The sequence below is a fragment of the Acomys minous genome, assembly GCF_964271855.1.
Source record: "Acomys minous genome assembly, chromosome: 8".
In the NCBI taxonomy this organism is placed as follows: Eukaryota; Metazoa; Chordata; class Mammalia; order Rodentia; family Muridae; genus Acomys; species Acomys minous.
The window spans coordinates 3,077,713-3,099,526 of NC_140489.1; the positions used below are offsets into that span (position 1 = coordinate 3,077,713).

General features: G+C 48.0%; 1 protein-coding gene across 2 annotated transcripts in view; it reads right to left on the reverse strand.

Annotated features, from left to right (window-relative positions):
- The window catches only part of PTPRN2 (protein tyrosine phosphatase receptor type N2), a 705,670-nt gene that overhangs the window by 622,488 nt on the left and 61,368 nt on the right, over positions 1 to 21,814 (reverse strand). For both annotated transcript variants that reach the window (XM_084793869.1, XM_084793868.1), the window contains exon 2: positions 12,547 to 12,597. In XM_084793869.1, the coding sequence (XP_084649995.1) occupies positions 12,547 to 12,597 (51 nt within the window). The remainder of the gene's footprint in view (positions 1 to 12,546; positions 12,598 to 21,814) is intronic.

Consider the following 21,814-nt stretch of genomic DNA (forward strand, 5'->3'; position numbering starts at 1 on the left):
TCTCCTCCCCTTGGAGGTGTAGGTAAAGACTTAGAACTGAGGTAAGCAGAACGTGCGGTCACGTCGGTCCTGAGAGGCAGTTGATGGGCTCTGAGCACCCAGATAAGAGGCACTACCCATTGTGCCTGGATGGAGCAGGGTCACCGTGCTCCTGCTCGCCCTAAAGCTTTCCTGGGTATGCAGGGGTGTGGAGCCTCAGAGTGCCTGTCTCTTTTCATTTTTTGAGTTTATCAGCCACACGGGGTCTGTCGACTGCTTGTGTGATTCATCATCAGGGTACCCAGAAACTGTGGCCACAGCTGTTTATTCTGTTTTACTGGGGTGGTGCTGGGGGGGTGGGGGAATAGAATAATAAGAAATCTTAATTTGAGAACTGAGAGGCTGTGAAAAGAGCACAGTCAGCTTGAGGAGACTTAGTGCAGCAGCTAAAGCTCTTCTGTGTGACCAGGAGGTGGCTGGGGGCTGAAGGCATGAGACCTGAAGTCCTGAGGCTGGGCCCGAGTGCAGCTCTGCCTTCTCTCTCTGCCGCTTTTCCAGGCTGACTCTGGCATCATGGCGGAAGGCCATGGTGGGAGCACTGTGGGATTATGAGATTACTGGCTGTTTTTAAGACAACAGTTGGATGGGTTTCCAGACTGCAAGGACATGGGAGCCATTCCCTCAACAGAGACTGAGGCCACGGCTTTCAGAGACCTGAGTAACAAGAAAGGCGCAGGACCTTCAGGGGAGCCCTTTGTCAACCAAGGGTTCCGAGCGGTCTCACTCCTGAGCTTTTCTTGGGTAACTCTGGAGCATGCTTTTGGGAACTGCATGCAATAGTTATGCTGACAGGGCTCAAGGCACAGTGGCCCCCAAATCTGCACATTGGCATTTGAGCAAACAGCAGAAGCCCGTCCCAGCAAAGCTAGAGTTCCCGGGTAGCTGGGGGCTCCTTGTGCCCTTTTGGGCACACACCTCACTGAGCCCCCAGATCACTGTAGAGCCAGTAGCAGTAACAGTGATTCCAGGCTGAGAATAGCTGCAGCCCCGGAGACAGAGGGAGAATCAAAGGGAAGATTCTTGTGCCTCTTATTCTGCTGTCAGACGTTCACCCTCTTCTCTTTAAAAAAAAAAAAAAAGTTTGCTCAGCAGGCTTGCAGGAACCAATCCTGAAGCTGACGGCAAAGAAAAGGTGCAAACGTCTCTGCTACATATCCATCAGAAGGATGGGTCCAGGGACCACGGGACCCTGCCAGGCCCAGGGCATGAGGGGACTTTACATCCACCATTCGTTAATACCCCTCAGACTTTCTCTGTTGAAAATGGACCAAGACTTTGATTAAAACAACAAAACACAAGACCTGTCTCTATAATAGCATAACCTGTATAAATATGACAGACCCTCCATGCTAAGATCAGAGGCCACATCTTACATATAAGGAGGGGCTCCTTAAACCGGCTCACATCCACTCTACACAATGTCTGCCCTTTGTTTTGCTGTGTGTGTGTGTGTACATGTGTGTATGTGTGTATGTGTGTTTATATGTGTGTGCATGTACGTACGTGTGTGCATGTGTATATGTACACATGTGTGCATACGTGTGTATGTGTGTGCATGTGTATGTGTGTGTATATGTGTGTGCATGTGTATGTGTACACATGTGTGTGCGCATACATGTGTATGTGTGTGTAGTGTGTTATATACACACGTGAAGGTTCACCTATCTAGTGAGCACATGTGGAAACTAGAGGTTGACATTGGGATGTTTTCCTCATTTCTCCACCTAATTTGTTATTTATTATTTATTTATTCACTCATTCTGAGGCTTCCTGTTTCTGCTAGACTGGCTGTCCAACAAGCCTCTGGGATCCTTCTGTCTCTCCTCCCACCACACACACCCCGCTCTTACACGGGCTCTGGGACCATCACACCAGTCCTTCCAAGCCACCGAGCCATCTGGCCAGTCCTGCTCTGTGTTCTGTTTTTCAGTTAGTATGAATTGATGTTCCCTGGTGGGGTGGGGGGAGGAGGGGGAGGGGGAAGGGGAGGGTAAGCAACACCCATGCTAAAGATGCTGCAAAGCTAGTAGACAGATAAGAACGTCTGTGGGTCAGGCCTGACAACACCGTGTCTTGATCTTCAGCCCCTTCTGTGTCCACCTCTGTGTGTGACCTAACATCCCATAACCATCAAATAAGTCTTCTTGGAATGTACTAGCACAGCCCTGGCTCTCACTAACCCGGAGATGTCATCAGACAGCGTCCAATGCCTATAAAACTTCATACAACGGGGCTGGAGAGATGGCTCCATGTTTAAGAGCACTGGTTGTTCTTCCACAGGGCCTGGATCCAATTCTCAGCGCCCACGTGGCAGCTCACGACCACCTGTAATTCTGATCTGGTGTCCTTTTCTGGCCTCCATGGGCACCAAACATGCAGGTGCTAAGAGGCATCCTGCAGACAGAACACCGATACACATAAAACAGGAGTGAAAATAAGAACAGAACACTCCTGAAAGTGTTACCACTGGAACGTGAATCTCTGCTCTGAGGCCCTGGCCACTGCGTTTTGAGTCCAGAGTAAACTATCACTTATCTCTTTGAGGTGAGACCGGTTTGTGTCAACATTAGCATAAAACAATGGGTTTTGTTGTGACATTTTCATGCAACTATATCATTATGAAATGGGGACTTAAAAGCTGCTTTTATTAAAATGCACTGACTCCTCGCTTGGGCCCGGTCTTGGCTAGTTCTGTGTCATCTGAGAAGAGGAACTCAATTGAGAAACGCGTCTCAACCTTCCTTTTCCTTACCCCACTTAAACAGAAGTAGCTTTTAAGTCCCCGTTTCATAATGACATGATTGTATGAAAATGCCACAATGAAACCCGTTGTTCCACACTAATGTTGACACAAACAGATCTCACCTCACAGAGACTAAGTGACAGTTCACTCTGGGTTCGGGTCTGTAGGACACTTTCTTAACCGAGGACTGATGGGGGAGGGACCGGCCAATTGTGGATGGTCCTGGGTTCTACAAGAAAGCAGGCTGCGCAAGCCAGCAGGCAGCACTCTTTCATAGCTTCCACTTGAGCTCCTGCCTCCAGGTCCCTGGCCTGGCACACTCAGCCTGTGAAAGTATAAGCAGGGTTAACCCTTTCCTCCCCATGCTGCTTTTGGTCATGGCCCTTTTTTTTTTTTAATCATGGCACAGTACCCCTAACTAAGACAGGCCCCCAAGTTGCTGAATGCAGTATGAAGCCCAGAGTCCCTAACTCTGTTCTGTATCGATTCTTTGGCTGAAGGCACAGAAATAAGCCGCTGTCCTTCAAGGCCATCAGCAAGAAACCAGAAAAGTGAACAGGGTTGCCACCAGGGAGTCCACAGCTGGGTACCGCAGAGCTGCACTCTGTAAGCCCTTGTCCAGACCAAAGCTACCTAACCAGGAAGGCCCTTTTGATATTTGTGCAGTAAAAGCTGCAAACTGGAAACGGCTGCAGTGAATCATACTGACCAGCCAGCTGGATGGCCTGCATTCATGTGGCAGGACTAGCTGCACACAAAGGAGCCCACCTTAACCAAACAGGCTCTTCCCCGGAGCACAGAGCGCTAGCTTCCCCCACATGTACCGTGCTTCCATTCTGTGCTGGTCTAAACCGTGAATTGGTTGCTTTTCTTACAGCTGTGACCAAAAACTTGATTTAAAAAAGCAGCTTAAAGGAAAGGTCTGGGTGTTATTTCTTCACTTTTAGATTTATTCACTTCACTGTATGTGTGCAAGTGTTTTTGCTCACATATATGTCCGTGCTGTACATTGCATGTATGTCTGGTGCCCACAGAAGTCAAAAGGTGGCACTGGGACCCTGTAACTTGAGCTTTACATAAGAAGGTTGTTAGCAGCAATGGACGCGCTAGGGATTGAACCCACGTCCTCAACAAGCACAGCATCTCTCCAGCCGTGAACAGCGGTGTTTATGTTAGCTTCCAGGGGATACAGTTCACCCTGGTGGGGAAGCATGCTGACAGGAACCTGGCCATGGTCGGGGCCCAGAGCATGGGTGATGTCAACCAGAATTCCTGGAAAGAAGCTGTGTCTGTAGAGACAGGCTCATCAGAGCTGCTGTGGTGTGGGAAGGCTGAAACGTACAGGCCCAGGGGCTAGTCACCCTGTCCTGGGCTAGCTGCAGTCCTATGAACAGCCAGTCCCTGCTCACCTCTGTCTTAACACCCTGTGACTAACATACACATCTTTGGAATGTATTTACTTAAAAGAGCACTAGCTTCTGCCAACTCAAGCCTGAGAATGTCTTGAGATGCCAGCTGAGACCTATAGGCAAGTTTCCCCCATATTGCTGTAACTGCCTTGCAGATGTACCCACCAGTGCATTGTAAACTGGCCTTAGTTTGTGACTTTCTTTGTTATGTAAAACAATGAAACTGCTTTTACAGTGGAATATAGAATTTGGGGTAACCTAAATCAATGTTCCTGGGCCATGGTTATTCAAATTAGGTTCTAGAATAAACTATCTCTTATTCCAAGGTGAGAGTTATGGGTTTTTTTTTTTCATTAACAAGGACAAAAGAAATAATTTCTTCCTCCCAGGTATACAAACATTTCTGTTACCAAGGAAATGGTCTCTTTGGGGTCTCTTGGCCCCATTAATAAAAGACTCAAAGGAAGCTCTAAAACACTGCAGGCAAATGGGTGGAACTAGAAAAGATCACCCTGAGTGATGTAACCCAGACTCAGGAAGACACACATGGTGCGTACACACTTGTAAATGGATATTAGCCATTTAGAACAGGATAAACATACTACAGCGCACAGACCTAACAAAGCCAAGTAACAAGGAGGGCCCAAGGGAGGGAGCTTGAATCTCACTCAGAAGGGGAAAGAGAATAGACAGAGGAAATAGATGAAGAGACGGAACTGGATGAGAGACAGGGTGGGGAGGGGAAGGAGGGAGGGACCAGGTGCCGGAAAGTGGGGGGGGGGGGGGAGTCTGTAGGGCTGGGAGAGAGATAGGAAGCCGCTGAGAGTGGGGGTGGGGGTGTCAGGAGATTTCTGGGACAAACTGGAAAACTGCAACAGGGTGCGCTCCTGAGAGTATATGGGGTGACTCTAGGTGAGACTCCTAGCATTGGGGGGATGGGGGGGGAAATATGGAGACTGAAGTGATCACCCCTTAAAGCCAGGCAGGACTTCCAATGGAGGGAGGTGAAAACTAGCCCAGCCACAAAACTATTGACCCAAAATGCATCCTGCCTACAGGATGGGCAGGGATAAAGACGTAGAAGAGTTTGAGGACATGGCCCACCAATGACTGTCCCAACTTGAGACTCCGCCCATGGGAGACAATCAACCCCTCAACACTAATGAGCCCCCAGAGAACACAGTCATTCCAGGCTTTCTCCCTTCTGGCCTCCCTCCTCTCTCATGCTGTGTGGATTTCCAGGCCTGTGCTCAGTGCGCGCTCCGTTTGCCAGAGGAGGCCAAGGTCGGCAAAGGCTTCCAGTCTCCCTCTGCTAACCGTTAATCCTGACGTCGCTTTTCTGTTTCTCACTCTCCTTTCACACTCTCCTGATGACTCACTCAACCTTTCATCTCTTCCCTCAGTAACTGCCTTCAGCCGAGGGCCCTCCCTGCTTGCTGAGAGCAGGATAAAATGAAGTAAAAAGCCAGGCACAGCTGACAGTCAGTGTGACCTTTCGGATGGAATTTTCCCAAGCCCTCCACTCCCCGACAGCCTGGCACCTTCAGTACCTGTGTGGCTCAGGGACACTAGGAGGAGGAGGCTGTTTTCCCTTCTTCTTTTAAAACATGGAATGCATCATGGATTTACATGTTAGCACAGGAGCCACGCTAGTCTTCTCTGTACCATTCCAATTTTAACATATGTACCGCCAAAGTGAGCATAGGGCTATTTTTTTTTTTTTTGAGTACTCTGACGATTAAGAGAAAAGTGCTCATTGGCCTGGTTCTGCACCCATAAAGTGGAATCACATATTATTAACTGTTTTGTTTTATTTTAAACACCTGGGTAATAGGAAGCTAGTTAGAAGTTAGGAGGCTCAGAGGTTATTGAATAGGCCCCATCTACGCACCTGTTAATACACTAACTTTATCACAATTACCCTTCCTTAGAATTTGAGATGCTACATAATAAAGGCATGTTTTTAGAAAAACATAAAAATATCAGGAAAGTAACAGTGACTGCCCAGATAAGGATCCACAGCTTGGCACATGCCTTTGAGCCCTTTCCTCCCCTTCTGCACAGTCCCCACCTTGTCAAATGGGTTCCCTCTTACAATGCTGCAATCAGTGCTATTAACTTTTTCCACATTTCCTTCCTATGCCTGCCTAATGTTTGGACTGTGGATAAAACAGAAGTACATGGTTAATGCTGATGGCAGCTTAGCCAAATCTAGACCTAAAGAGCTGACCCCTGGCCACATCTGTAATGCCGTTTCTAGGACAGGCTACCTGAGGTAGGAAGAGCCACCCTGCTTCAGGCAGCTCTACAGAATGGTGGCCAGCCAGCTACCTCACACTCCACTGCCACACCTCTCTCACTGTAATGGACTGTCACAGACATGAGGACAAGTCATAGAGGCTTTGCTTGACAAAGTTCCAGAGACCTCCGGCTGATCACCACTGCCCTTAAATATTATGTATGGTCCAGGTGCAATTTTGCCTAAAAACTACTTTGTTTGAAGTCTACTTTTTCTTCTAGACCTGTCTTTCTATTTCTCAGCCCTAATAAAATTCACACAGGGAAAACTTTTTCCCACACAGATTGTTGAAGGAAGGCATTTGGCCAAAGGCTCGAGACAGTGAGAGAGTCTTGGCTCTGACCATTGTGATCAGTCAGGCAGAAACTGCTTGAAAAAAAGTTAGGACCTTGACATAACAGTACCTGGCTAGATACTGTTAGCTGCAGAAAAGTTTCTTTAGAATCTGCTTTGAGATCAATAGAAGGTGGACTTGGAATGTCATGCTTTACAGATACTTTACAATAAAAGACCCCTTGGCAGTTAGCCTAGATTTAGGTGGAACACATGTTGGTTTGTGACTGGGAGTAAGTCAAGTTTTTTCTTTATGAGAGAACATTTAGCTCAAGTTATGTTGCTATGACAATCTTGTAAACATAATGGCTTTAGGCTGGGGACATTTATGATTAAACTTCCTAGAGTATTGTTTAAGAAATAATAAATCAGGTCAGGCTGACCATTGCTTAGTTATTGATTGAGTTTTTGCTATATGCTTTATTGTAGGTTATACAAAACTGTTTGTATTTCTTTATTAGATTATTTTTCTTGTTTTGTTGATTTTTAAAGGCTCTACTGATTATAAAAGATGAGAAAAAAATCATGATGTCATCCGTAATGAAAAAGCTGAACTTCACTTTAAATAAAGTACTGGGGTCGGCCCCAGGAGTAATAGACAGCAAGCAACACAAAGAAACAGAAAAGTAAAGTTCTCCTGGGCTTTAAGACCTTTCTGTTTGTATCACATATGCCTGGGTCTAGTATTTCTTTTTTCCTCCATTCCTCAACCTCTCCTCAACAGCTGGATCGTTTAGCTAGTTGGTTCCCTTAACCAGTTGTTCGCCACCTGCTCAATTCTCCCTCCCTTGGATCCACCAAAACGTCCTCTTCTCTTCACTGTTTCCCAGAGCTGGTCTGTGGCAATGGACTGTGCTGTAAATGGTGAGCCACACACAATAAACCCGTCCCTGCCCACCTGCTCTTTGTTGAGTGTTCTGGCACAGCAACAAGAGAAATAACTAATAAATAAAAGCTTCTCTGGGACTGGAGAGATTGCTAAGCAGTTAAAATCACTGGCTGCCCTTCTAGAGGACCTAAGTTTGGTTCCCAGCACCCACACGGTGGCTCACAGCTGTCTGCAACTCCTGTTCTACAGGGATCCAATGCCCTCTTCTGGCCTCACTACATGTATGCATTACACAGACATACATGCAGGCAGACCACACATACATATATAAAAATTAATAAATTTTTTTTAAAAGCATTCTTATTTCAATACTAATGATACATCTACTAGCATGTCTAGAAGGATTACTGTGCTGAAGATTCCTTTAGTACTTTGGGTCACAAATTACTTTCTTAGAGTGTGTATCTCACAGGACTGGCGGATCCCAGGGAAACCTTAATGAACCATTGACACAGCAATATAAGCATTTTTTTTTAATCTTTGTAAATTTGCTTTAATTCTTTTTCACTCGTGGATCCTTTTTGGGACATACTGTCTAGTTTTGAACATGCACCCATTCAATTCCTAGTTCTGGAAGAAAACCCACTTCCAAGTCTTTTTTTGTTTTGTTTTGTTTTTTGTTTTTCGAGACAGAGTTTCTCTGTATAGCCTTGGCTGTCTTAGACTCACTTTGTAGAACAGGCTGGCCTCAAACTCACAGAGATCCACCTGCCTCTGTCTCCCAAGTGCTGGGATTAAAGGCGTGCGCCACCATGCCCGGCTTCACTTCCAAGTCTTTTGACACATATTTCCCTCACTCTCAGGAACCCCATGCGATTGATCTAAATCCTGTTTTCTGCAGCGCACTCCAGGATGGCAAGATACTCAGAACACTTTAAGTTTTCCCCTAATGACCAAATACTAGTGTCACAGTTGACATTTGTCAGTGCTTTTGATTGTGGGATATTGTGGTTTTGATAAGAATTGTTACCCAAACTGCCTGCATGTTTATGATTGTCCGTATATGGGATAGTCAGTCATTGAGAAATGGTTGAATTCTGAAGACTCTGACCAAATCAATGGGTTGGTCAAGGCACATACTCATAATTGAGAGATGGTAGAAATGAAAATGTGGGACTTGGTAGGGGAAAATGGCTCCCTGGGCAGCTTTTCAAGTGTGTGCCTTGCTCCTGCCTCCCTTCCTGTCACCCTCAGTTTCCATCTGCCATGAGGTGTGCAGCTTTACTGCCCTGTACCCTCTTCACCTTCATATTCTGTTTCCCTCGTGTCAAAAGGAACAGAGTCAGCTGACTATGGACCAGTGGTTCTCAACCTTCCTAGTGCTGTGATCCTTTAACTCAGTTCCTCATTTTGTGGTGACCTCAACCATAAAATTATTTACTTCTTAACTATAATTTTGCTACCAAATTAAATTATAAAGTAAATATTTTTGGAGATAGAAGTTTTGCCATTGGTTCAGAACCATTGGCGAGGAGTTGTTGCTGTTGTTTTGGGGAGTTGTTTGAGGTTGTTTTTTATTTTTGGTTTTTCGAGGCAAGGTTTCTCTGTGTAGCCTTGGCTGTCCTGAAATCCACTCACTTTGTAGACCAGGCTAGCCTCGAACTCACAGCGGTCCGCCTGCCTCTGCCACCCAAGTGCTGGGATTAAAGGCATGTGCCACCACTGCCGGGTTTAAGTTCCTTTTTCTATTATGTATCCATAACAATTAAAAGCTAACGTACACACAGTAACGACATAGTCATGCTGTGAAGTTTATTGTGCCAGTCATGGTCTAGTGTGTGGCTCGGGGCACAAAGAACACTACTTTGGAGTCATCATCATAAGCTGTCTCTAGAATATTCCTGTGTCTTGATCGGAAGCCCCTCACCAACTAACAGCTCCACGGCCCCCACCTCCCGATCCTGCCTTTGAATCTCCACTGCAGGAGCCAGTGACAGTAAACCACGCAGCCTTTGTCTTGTCCTGTGGTTGGCTTATTTTACTGAGCACACAGTGAGACCCTACTGTATACAGGACCAGGTTTCCTTTCTCTGCCTACCAAGGGGCAAACCTTCTGACTGTTTCCGTTTGGGAAACACTACGGAAACATCTGCGGTATCCACAGGTGTGTGTGTGTGTGTGTGTGTGTGTGTGTGTGTGTGTGTGTGTGTGTGTGTGTGTGCTTCTTGGAGGCTTTACTGTCAGTTCTTCAGGGCATGTGCTCACGAGCAGGACTGCTGAGTCATGCCCATGCTTGACTTGTAAGGAGGCGTCATACTCTTTCCACAGCACAGAACCATTTCACAGCTCCTGCTCTTTCCCCAGATTCTTCCTAATATTTGTTTTGTTGTGGTGGTGGTTGTGTGGCTGGGCTTGCTTATTTGTTTGTTTTTATAGTGCGGAAATCAAACTGAGACCTCGGAGATATAAAGCTCCACTTGCACCACTAGCACCACTGAGCTACAGCCCTAACCCTTTGGTTTCCTTTGATTTTCTTCTTCTCCTTTTTAAGTAACAGGTATAAATTGACTATGTTTAGCTTTTGACATTCTTTATAAATTACCTCATTCCATCCAAGCACTTTATTTTTATTTTTGTTCTATTGAAAAGTACCATAAGCTTTTAAAAAGCATAAATAAGCTAATAAGATGATACATGTCTGCCTCTACCCCAACAGAAGGAGAGGTAAATGAAAGAGCCCCCCTTGTACGAATGCAGACCTCCTGGACCCCACGCCACACCCTGGCCGCGATGCCACCTGCCCATCTTCACTGCGCCTGGCCACACCTCTCTGCTCCACCAGCTGGCAGGCTGCATTATACAGTCACCATGACAACAGCAAATCCAGGCCAGCAGCAACAGGATGTTATGTTTCTTATGACTCCCGTCAGCCACAGCAAACACTCAGCTTGCAGTACTTGGGCAGCCCATTTCCTAGACCTAATTGCACTAGAAAAAGGTGTCACCTACTGTCTGTTCCCATACACCAAGACCCGAATATCTATATTTACATTTAAATTGCTTTTCTTTCCCAAAGAATGGAAAGCCATTATCTTAATAATGTGCCCATCACTGAAGGTTAGGAAGGCAAGTTGGAATTAGGGAAGAAAATAAACTGAAGAATGACTGTGGCTCAATTCCAGACTTGTCTTCTGTTGAAGGAAGAATGAAGAGTTGCGTCTGTCATTTTGTACTATCATTAGCATTCTGTCTCTGGTTAGACTGAACAAACACACACACACACACACACACACACACACACACACACACACACACCTGTGTCCTTCATTTTGTGTTGTCATTAGCACTGTGTCTCTGGTTAGATTGAATACACACACACACACTCACACACCTGTGTCCTTCATTTTGTGTTGTCATTAGCACTGTGTCTCTGGTTAGACTGAACACACACACACACACACACACACACACACACACACACACACCTGTGTCCTTCATTTTGTATTGTCATTAGCATTGTGTCTCTGGTTAGACTGAACACACACACCTGTGTCCTTCATTTTGTGTTGTCATTAGCACTGTGTCTCTGGTTAGACTGAACACACACACACACACACACACACACACACACACACACACACACACACCTGTGTCCTTCACCTTCATCATCCAAGCTTGGTGAGTCCAGGCTGATAAGATATTTTAAAGATAATCTGCTTAATGCTACCTCCCAAAAAGCCGCACAAAGTACAACCCAAGGAGTCTGGAGTCATGCCAAGCAAGCCACATGGTTGGCAGGACCACACCTGTCCTGGCCCGGCTGCCACATTCTCTACAGAAATCTTCCCTCAGAGAGCAAGCACAAAGCCGGGCTGGGGAGCGTTGGCATCCTGCCCTCCTTCCTCCTTCCCAGGGCCAGCTCTCAGCCCTCCCTGCTGGCTCTCGCTGCCAGCTCAGGCACAGAAACACTTCTCCCCACCCTGAGATTCCTGATCTAGGCCACAGGACTGGTCCCCTGAAAGGCCCACAAGCACTTGGTTTAGTGTTTCGGCACAGACAAAGCTTGACACCTGGACCTGTCCCCAGGGCTGGTGCCTTCTCTGCAAATCAGGCAGCCCATGGGGCACCTGTGGCTATGCAGGGCCACAGGAGAGAGCAAGGGACACCAGTGATAGACAGCTCAGAATCAGCAGCAACAACAGGACATTTCCCATCCCCACTTATGAGCTAAAAAGAGAGACAGGCAGTAAGAGAAAAAAAAACTGCACTGTGTGCTTTGCCAGCCTGCCTTGGGTTCCTGAGGGCCGCTATATAACCAGGCTCTCTCTCTGAAACACACAACTGTGACACACCAGCATTTTCTCCCACCTCTCCTCTGGTTCAAACAGTAAAGTGACCAGAACTTGGCACAAAGTAGTCTTCTTCATTTGAGAAGCCCCTCCCTGTTGACAGCCACTCACCAGCCCTTTGAGGAGCTGCCTCTAGGACGGATCACCTTAGACATCGGCCTGAAGACATTAACACAGAAAATGTGCAAGCACCAAGCACAGGCTGAGCGTGTGGGGCAACCAGGGCTCATGCTAAGGAATGCCAGCGTACTAGACTCAAGTCCGTCCTCTCTTCCTTACCACCAGAACCCATCATCAACAATGGCCTTGGACTCCTACTGCCAAGCTTCTAGAGAGCAGCCCTGCACACAGGGACTGAGGCTCAGTGGCCCTCAGACACACACCTGTGTATCAGAGCTCCCTCCACTCAGAGCATCCAAAGACAAACAGCTCTGGGGTGCTTTTTCGGAACACACGGCCACCTAGGTGGGAAGGCACCCTCTAATCCACAGCAGGAAAAACAGATCCAGAACGTCAGCAGCGCCCCATGCAGAACCCACACTCACCGTTCACACAGGCCTCTGATGATCCACATAGGCCATCCTCAAACAAGCAGCCTGGAGAGGAAAAAGAGAGAAGGCGTCAGGGACAGTCAGTGACCCTGGAGACTTGCAGAGCCCCATGCCGGCTCCTTGGGTCTGCTGCTTCATGATGATCCTGGATTACTCTGAAGCCGCTGTAACAGGCTCCTGTACGATCCGGCCACCCTGTCAGGATTTGTGGCATGCCCTGTGTGCTCAAGGCCATATCAGAGGAAGCCCATGTCCTCGGCATGGCCATCTATGCATATTCTCCCCACTAGCTCTCCATGTTGCTGAGCTGCCCACCCAAGGAAGTCCCAGGGGCTTCAGGCTGAGCTCACCATTAGCAGCATCAAGGGGCAGAAGCATACACAACATCAGAAATGGGCCAGACTTCTGGAACTAATACAGCTGTGCACACAGGGAGGGATTCCGGCATCTGCACACCACCACCACCACTACTACTCTATGGAGTAGTGTGCCACAGAGAGGCTTCTGCAATGTCAACGGCCACCATGGACAGTGACAAAAGAGGAAAGGACAGGCAGACAATTGGGTAACAGAGGGCATGAAGGGTGGAAGAAGAAAAGTGTCGGCACCTTCAGGAACTCCCACCTTGAAGAGATGACGCAAAGGTAGCTAGCCTCTCCCTGCAGCTGAAAGAGACCTCGATAGCCTCTCATGAGACAGGAAGGCGAGTGAACGGCAGATGTACACACCCAGCAGGGAGCAGGGCAACTGGATGCAATCTGTAGCCACCTTGAACATAGAGCAGGAATGGGGAGGGCTGACAGGGTGGGGGAGGGCATGGAAGAGGCCTCTATCTATACTCAGATGAGCCCTCCCCACTTAGGGGCACAATTCTATACTCACTCCTGCACCGAGGTGTGAATATGTTAGGATCCCACAAAAGCTGAGTGTATTCTGAGCATACATATCTCTCGAGGGCAAAGCCTAATGCCGCCATGTTGCTCTAACGGTCAAACTCTTATGCATTTACCGAGACCCACTCAAAAGTCCCCATGGAGGCCTCCACACGGGCCAGGCCGGTGAGTTCTGTCCATGTGACACCACAGGGGACCTGCCACAATGTGCAATGATTATCAGCTTAAAGAGCACATCACCCTGTCAGGAAGAGGTTCCTGGGGTCTTCTTCGTACCTTCTACCCATTCCTCCACGGCCGCCCTTGTGTTTGAGTTAGTGAATGAGCACAATCAAACCACTGGCTCCTTCACACAGGAATGGGTACAAATCCCTACAGCCGCAACAACCGCAACAACCGATGGCTTTCAGCCAGCACAGGTTGAGCAAGGCACAAAACCAGGCTCAGCAGAGGACATGGCAGCATCAGTTAGCACGGAGGTGACACAGCTCCACAATTCTGGTGAACCAGTGGCCTCTGTTCATCCTATGATCACTCCATTGGCTCACCAGACGAGAAAGCCACAGCTGGCAGGGTCCTTCACTTAGGTGTCTTGTCCTAAGAGACCTCTGGGTGCACACCCAGGCGAGCTGAGTCTACACAGTCACTCACTCAGCCCTGTGCAAACGACCCACCGGCACGTACACTTGAGACTAACAATTCAGTCATAGCAGTCTCTGCCCTAAGAGATCCCATTTCTTCAAAATAACGATATAATCTGTATCACACTCTGCCCAGCTACATCTGCATCCCACGCAGGGCCATTCCTTCCTTTGTAAGCACTGAGGTCAAGCAGTATTTAGAGGAAGAGGGGGGGTGGCAGCAAGCCTTTTAAGGACACGGGGCACAGCAGGTGAGATCTCAAAGCTGTGGCCTGGGTGTCATGCTGGCTCCTACAAATGCAGCGAGTGGCCTATGGCCTACGGTGGTCAGTGGCTTCTCTGACCCCAGCATGGTGAGGGGTAAAATTAAGGCCAGCTTTGTCAGCCTCTGGGCTCTTCCCCTCACTGCAGCCCAGAAGAAATGAGCTGCCCGGTGCCTCTCTCCTCCCAGGGCACAGAGGTGAAAGGGCGCCATGAGCTGGAAGGCAGGCAGGGTAGTGCTGTGGCGCTACTCCACACCCGGCCCCCCTGGTATGGCAGCGGGCCTGCAGCTCTGCTGAGCACCATCACAGCTCTGGCTGCAGCGAGGCCGCCCAGCTCTGCAGTCATCCCCAGGAGCCTGATGAGCTTCAGTTTGTATCTCAGAAAGACGGTGGGGAAGGAGAGGGAGCACGAGAGTCCAAGGGACACATTCCCAGAGGGGTGAAGGGCGCTTGTCTCAGGCCACGAGGCAGTATGCTGATCGGTGTGCATTACTATGCGCTCTGAAATCAATAGGAACAGATGTCATGGTACACCTATGACCGTGACTATCACGGTAAGTCACCCAGAGGGAAAAGGCATCCCAGCAGGTGTGGATCCCGTGCTCCTCCAGCGTGCTCACCCAGCCTGGCCCAGGCATACTGTGGCTAGGCCAGGCCCTCAGATGAGCATGGCCCACCAGCCAGCAGCACACACGTGAGCTACACCTAAAGCCCAATGATGGCCTGAGGCAATCAGCTGGTCCAGAACACACAGGAGCATCTTAAACCACGGTACCCTGAATCTGAAACTGCAGGTCCTGGGGCCCTGGATCCTATCCTCAGCACTGAAACAAAACAAACAAACACAAACACCCATAACTCCTTACTATTAGTGTGATGTCTGCTCTCCTCGCCTGTGAAAATATGTAACATTTCAAAAATTCTCAAATGGCTCCCTTGGCTGAGCACCCCAGAGTGGGGTGTAAAGGTCAGAGAATTCTTCCTACTTGGTATGTCCACTAGGCTCCCACACTTCAGCACGTACTGAAAACATGCACGCATATCCATGCACATACTCACACATACACATGTACATGTGTCAACGTGTGCACACTCACATGAATTTATGTATTTGGGTACACATGAGTACATATGGGTGTGCAGCCACATAAGTAGTAATATATGTGTGTACATAGGTACACTTAAATGAGTGATGTATGCATGCATGGAAACTCACACATTTATATAATTATATATGTGTTCATACTCTTAGATATACATTCACATGTATGTGCACATTCATGCACATTTGCTACTATATATACAAAGATACACTTATATCTACACATACACACACTTGCACAGAATTCACATGACATATAGATGCACACATTTTACTCACTTGTACACTCAAACCTATGTGCATAGACTCACATACACAAACACATATGTACACACATACATGTGCATACCTGCGTATGTGCATACATGTACTCTAATCCATGTGTATAATCATGCATGTAAATGCACTCATATCTATACATACACACATATGCATACTGGTCTGTTGTTGTTGTTTTTGTTGTTTGGTTTTTCAAAACAGAGTTTCTCTGTGTAGCCTCAGCTGTCCCGGAGTCTCTTTGTAGACCAGACTGGCCTCCAACTCACAGAGATCCACCTGCCTCTGAAAATTGATCCATTTCTTCTGCAAATACCCAGATCAGTATAGTCCTCCTGTCTTTGACCTTATGGTAAAATAGCAAGTAAACAGTCACAATCTCCCTGGCTGACCAGACACCTGGCCCTTCTACCTATGTGGCCCTGGCCCATTCTGTCCTCACCTATGGGCACCTGAGTAGTTTTTACCAGTGCAGGGCTCATCTGCTCAGCTTCTTCCTGACATCGGTGGAGAGAACCACCTCACATCCAGGGACGCTCCCTGCTGTGGAGAGGGAGCTCAACCACCAGCCTCCTGCTCACTTGCCTCGGCAAAGGCACATAAGGCTGTGGAGGGTTTTCTTTTACCCGAGAGCATTAGACATATATCAATGTGAAACTGTGTTCTCTCAGAAAATAATAAAACGCTTTGCCGTTCAGGCATGTCACGTGAGCAGAACGGATGTTCGGAGTCTCCTACCGAGCAGCTGGGGACTCTCAGAATCCCAGAGTAAGCTTAACAAATTTTCATAACTGAGATATGATAATTCTTTGAGATCATTTAGTATTGTAGCCAAATAAAAACTTAGCAAACCCCATCTGGTGTGTGGCTTGTGTAGCATGAGTTAATAATGAGTGTATTACTGTTTTCCCCATGGTAGCTATCCACACATAACAAAGCATTCACACACATCCATTTCCTCCAGCAGCTCCTCCTCTGAATTCTCCATGGCAGCGCCTCTACCCTCCTTTCTGCAGCTTGGTCCTCTCTGAGCTGCCCCTGGCAGGAGCAGCATGGACCACAGAGACTGTGGACTCTGGAGTCCATCAGCGGACAGGCACTCTGTGAGGCTAAGCCTGACTCTCAGCCACTTAGCTGAGCCGCTGCTCACTGCAGCAAGTGTGAGGCACTGACTGCCACAGCCAATTCTGGAGAAATGCAGAGAAAGGATAGAAAGTCCACCCAGATTTTGGGGGACTATTGGCTTTGACTCAAGGGACCCTAAGACATGTGTCTGTAGTGAGAGTTTTGGTTTCTTTAAAAACGTAGTTTATGTGAATGTTTTTGTTTTAATCCCCAGCGTGGGATAATAGGCTGCTTCACCACAGGTGATTATGATTTGCCTCATGCAGTAGCAGGGCCGTGATCTTTACCATCTGCAGAGAGTTTAGTTCTGGCGACTCTAGAGAGAGTATAAGTGAAAGACGCCAGAGGGCCTGTGGCGGCAACTGCTTCCCCTGTTGCTGCCCTCGCTGCTGCTGGTTGGTGTGTCCTGCTGCTGCACTTGCTGTTGCTGGGTTGCTGGGTAGCTGGGTTGCTGGGCTGCTGGATAGTCTGACAATGAAGACTGGATTTGCCTCAAAGAGGTCTGCATCCCTAATCAGCAGGAGGGACCCTATAGAGGTCTACACTTTTTTTCTCTCCTACCTAGTGTTGGGGGGATGGGAAGGGAGGAAGAGGTATAAGAGGTATGTATGTATGTGTATATATATATATATATATATATATATATATATATAGAGAGAGAGAGAGAGAGAGAGACAGAGACAGAGACAGAGACAGAGACAGAGACAGACAGAGAGAGAGACAGAGAGACAGAGAAAGACAGAGACAGAGAGAGACAGAGAGAGAAGGAGGGAAGAAAGAAAGAAAGAAAGAAAGAAAGAAAGAAAGAAAGAAAGAAAGAAAGAAAGAAAAAGACAGACAGACAAGGATATAGGGAGGGCCAGCTGCAGTAAAGACAGATGTGATATGAAGAAAAGTTTGTGTGGTAAAGACATACAGGTAGGGCGAAGCCAACCAGGTAGCAGGAGGCATCGCCACAGAAGGCTTCAGATGGATTTCAGAGGCAGCTGGCGCTTCCACAGGTTTCTAAGGCAGGTGTACTGGCTGCTTTTGTGTCTACTTGACCCAAGCTAGAATCATGAGAGAGGAAGGAGCCTCAGTTGAGAACCCGCCTCCATGAAATCCAGCTGTAAGGCATTTTCTCACTTACTGACCAATAGGGGCTGGCCCAGCCCATGGTGGGCAGTGCCATGCCTGGCCTGCTGGTCCTGGGTGCTGTGAGAAAGCAGGCTGAACAAGCCAGTAGGCAGCACCCTCCATGGCCGCTGCATCAGCTTCTGCCCTCAGCTTCCTGCCCTGTGTGAGTTCCTGTCCTGACTTCCTTTGGCCATGAACAGCAATGTGGAAGTGTGAGCCGAATAAAACCTTTCCTCCTCAAATTGCTTTTAGGTCATGGCGTTTCACCACAGCAACAGGAACAACAGGAACCCTAACCAAGGCACCAGGCACACTTATCTGATAACTAGGATGCAGGGCTGAGGGGGACGGATTCTCTGAGCTAGAGTGAAGGACGAAAGAAAAAGAGTCAAGGACCTGGCCTTTGTGTGACCTTAAGTGGCCAAAACATCAGTGCTGTCCAGAGGACATGGGGGGAAGCTGGGTGCTTGAGACAAGGCTTTTGAGCACCCTAACGGTGTTGAGGGGGCGCCTGCCACAGTAAGTGAGATACAGGAAATGACATCAGGCATGCAAGCATGGGATGGAGTGAGCTGAGAGAGGACCAGCAATGTCTTCAAAGAGATGGGATAGGATGCCAGAGCCGGTGGGTTAAAAATTCTAAAGAAGGCAAAGGCAGAGGAGCAAACGAGGAGTAATAGCATCATGGCGGCCTCCACAGGCAGCTCCTGGCCCAGGGTACTGCCGCTGTGAGCTGCCCCTCAGGCAGCAGGCCTGACACCGATGCCTCAGTAACTGGTCCCGCTTCTTCTTCCCAGAAGACAGAGCAGGAAGACTAAGCAGCGTAGCACAGAAGCAGAGTTGAAAATCCTGACCGAACGCAGGACCAGAGTAGCGCAAAGGACCCAAATCTCAGACCTTCCTCCTAGTCTTCATTTCCCCCCTCTCCCTAATGACTGCAGCCTAAAGGAAAGGGTGGACCACCCAGCCTGCAGCTGAGGGGTGGGCCACAGAGCACAGCCTCTGGGCTGCACGGTAAAGAGCTGAGGGTGAGTCACAGAAGTGATGCTAGCATGCTAGCACAGAAAGGAAGGCCAGTGACCCGATTCTTTGCTCTGTGCCATAATGCTGTACACAGTGGGAGCATCGTCACCGGCAGCTCTACCAAGAACACGTTTATCTATCAGCCTCTCCGGCTTTGAAGAAGTATTTTGCTTCATGGTCTAAGGAAAGCACTTTTTTTTTTTAATTTTAGGACAGGATCTTGTGCGGCCTAGGGTGCCTTGAAATCACATATGGCTGAGGGTGACCTTGAACTTCTGATTCTCCTGCCTCTAACTACCCAGTGCTGGATCTGGTTTGTGCAGTGCTGAGAACCAAGCGAGGCTGTGTACATACTAAGCAAGCATTCTGCCAACTGAGCTACATCCCTAGACCAACTATGTTTTTTTTTTATTTAGACACATTTTTATTGAAAAATAATTCATATTACATCTCATTTGCTATCCCATCCCGTGCATCCTCCCATTCCTCCCTCCCTCCCACTTTTACCCCATTCCCCTTCCCTATGACTGTGACTGAGGGGGACCTCCTCCCCCTGAATATGATGCTAGGGTATCAAGTCTCTTCTTGGTAGTCTGCTATCCTTCCTCCGAGTGCCATCGGGCCTCCCCATCAAGGGGACATGGCCAAATATGGGGCACCAGAGTTTCTGTGAAAGTTAGTCCCCAGTCTCTACTTAACTGTGGAGAATGTTCTGTCCCTTGGCTAGATCTGGGTAGGGGTTTGATGATGACTACATGTATTGTCCTTGGTTGGTGCCTTTGATCAAGCAGAACCCCTGGGCCCAGATCCACCCATCATACTGACTATGTTTTTTTTAATGGTTTCTTTATTTTTATTAATTTATTTATATTACATCTCAATGGTTATCCCATCCATTGTATCCTCCCATTCCTTCCTCCCTCCCATTTTCCCCTTACTCCCCTCCCCTATGACTGTGCCTGAGGGGGACTTCCTCCCCCTTTATATGCTCATAGGGTATCAAGTCTCTTGGTAGCCTGCTATCCTTCCTCTGAGTGCCACCAGGCCTCCCCATCCAGGGGACATGGTCAAATATGAGGCACCAGAGTTCATGTGAAAGTCAGACCCCACTCTCCACTCAACTGTGGAGAATGTCTGACTATGTTTTAAAGTTAAGTTTCCTTCTCTCTTTTTCAGTGCTGGGGATTGAACCCATGGCCTTATGCATGGTAGGCAAGTACTTTAGCACTGAGCCACGTTCCCCAACAGCTAGAGATATCTCTTCAAGAGGATAAAGAACATAACGCAATGACTGTATGAGGACCCTGCAAGAAAAAGACAGGTACTCCATGTGAAAGCAGTGAGGGCTCTCATTTCCTGAGGCTTGGCCACACTTCCAAATCTCGCTTTGCTTCATGCTATGTGATGTTGGGAGAGGGGATGAAGGTGAAGGGTAAGGGGGGGTTAGAAGTTTAGTGGGGGGTGTTCTCTCTGAGGGATTGACCAATACACTCTCAGTATTTCAGCTTGCCTCAGGGACACAGTCATTCAATTGTCCAAGGCACCCTGGAAATTTCACTTCACCTCTCGGCATGGTCCCATCCTCGCGGACAGCAGCTGAAAAAGTGAGTGGAGAAGTGAATAATTTCTCAAATTATTAGCCCCCTCCCCCCAAAAAAGCCTCGTGTGCCTGGAGCACACTCCCCTGTTTTCCCAGTGCTTGGCTGAGCCGGGCCCTCACTCACTAGCCTCACCTCCCAAAGGTTGACTTTCGGGTCTCTCCATGTGTCTCCCACTTTAACCCCCCTGTTCCTCAGCCACACTCTCCTCATGACTGGAGGAGAATCCGTCACTTGCTAACATGAAATGAGGAGCTGGGGGAAAGAGAGTGTTGGGGACAACACTGAGCATGTCAGGTCACAGCGCAAGCAGTGGGCAAGGTGACAAGGATGGAAAAGTCGCCAAAGAGACATCACAGACAGTGGTCCTGGCAAGCGCCAAGCCCCGGAGGCTCCTCCACCAGCGTGGAGTTTACACGTGCATTTCACAAAATCCCACTCAGCACTAGCTCAGAGCCTCTTCAAATCCTGCCACTTCCCACATGGATCCCTGGGGCCTGAGGAAGCACGGAGGCACACATGCTTTACTAACATGGGTTAGACACAGACTGCCCAGTGAAACGGAAAGTTAACTTAGCACCTCAGTTTATGTGGAAGTTAAGAGAAAATCCACAAAGGCAGCTTTGCTCTGTCTGCCCTTCTGCTCACGAGGCTCACGTAGGTGAGTCTAGCTAGGCAGCTTCTTGCTGACAAACCTCAGCAGACACAACATATAGTTTACTGAAGAAAAATAAACCAGTATGCCTGGTGGCCCCAACAGCATACCGTGGTCTTTCGGATAACCACAACAACCAACCAGAGGCCATTGCAGCCCCGTGGTTCCGGTTAAGCTCCGTGTGTCCGTGTGGGCGAAAGAAAAGTTAGATTAAACATGGTAAGTGGAAGGGGAATATCAGCCTGAAAATTATAGAAATGGCAAAGTTATAGAACATTCAAAAGATGAGTGGTGGCTACAGGGTTCTGGGAGAGGAAGAAAGAGCTGGGATGTAAAATATTAAGCACAGAGGACTTTTGGAGCAAAACAATCGCCCAACCTATGTGTGTAATTTATATATACACTGGCAGTATGCATTTTTAAAACCCACTGGGCCCTACAATGCAAAAGGAAATCTTAACATATGTTAATTTTTAATTTTTATGAATTTATTCAGTTGTTATCCCATCACTTGTATCCTCCTGTTCCTCCCTCCCTCCCGCTTTCACCCTATTCCCCTCCCCTAGGTCT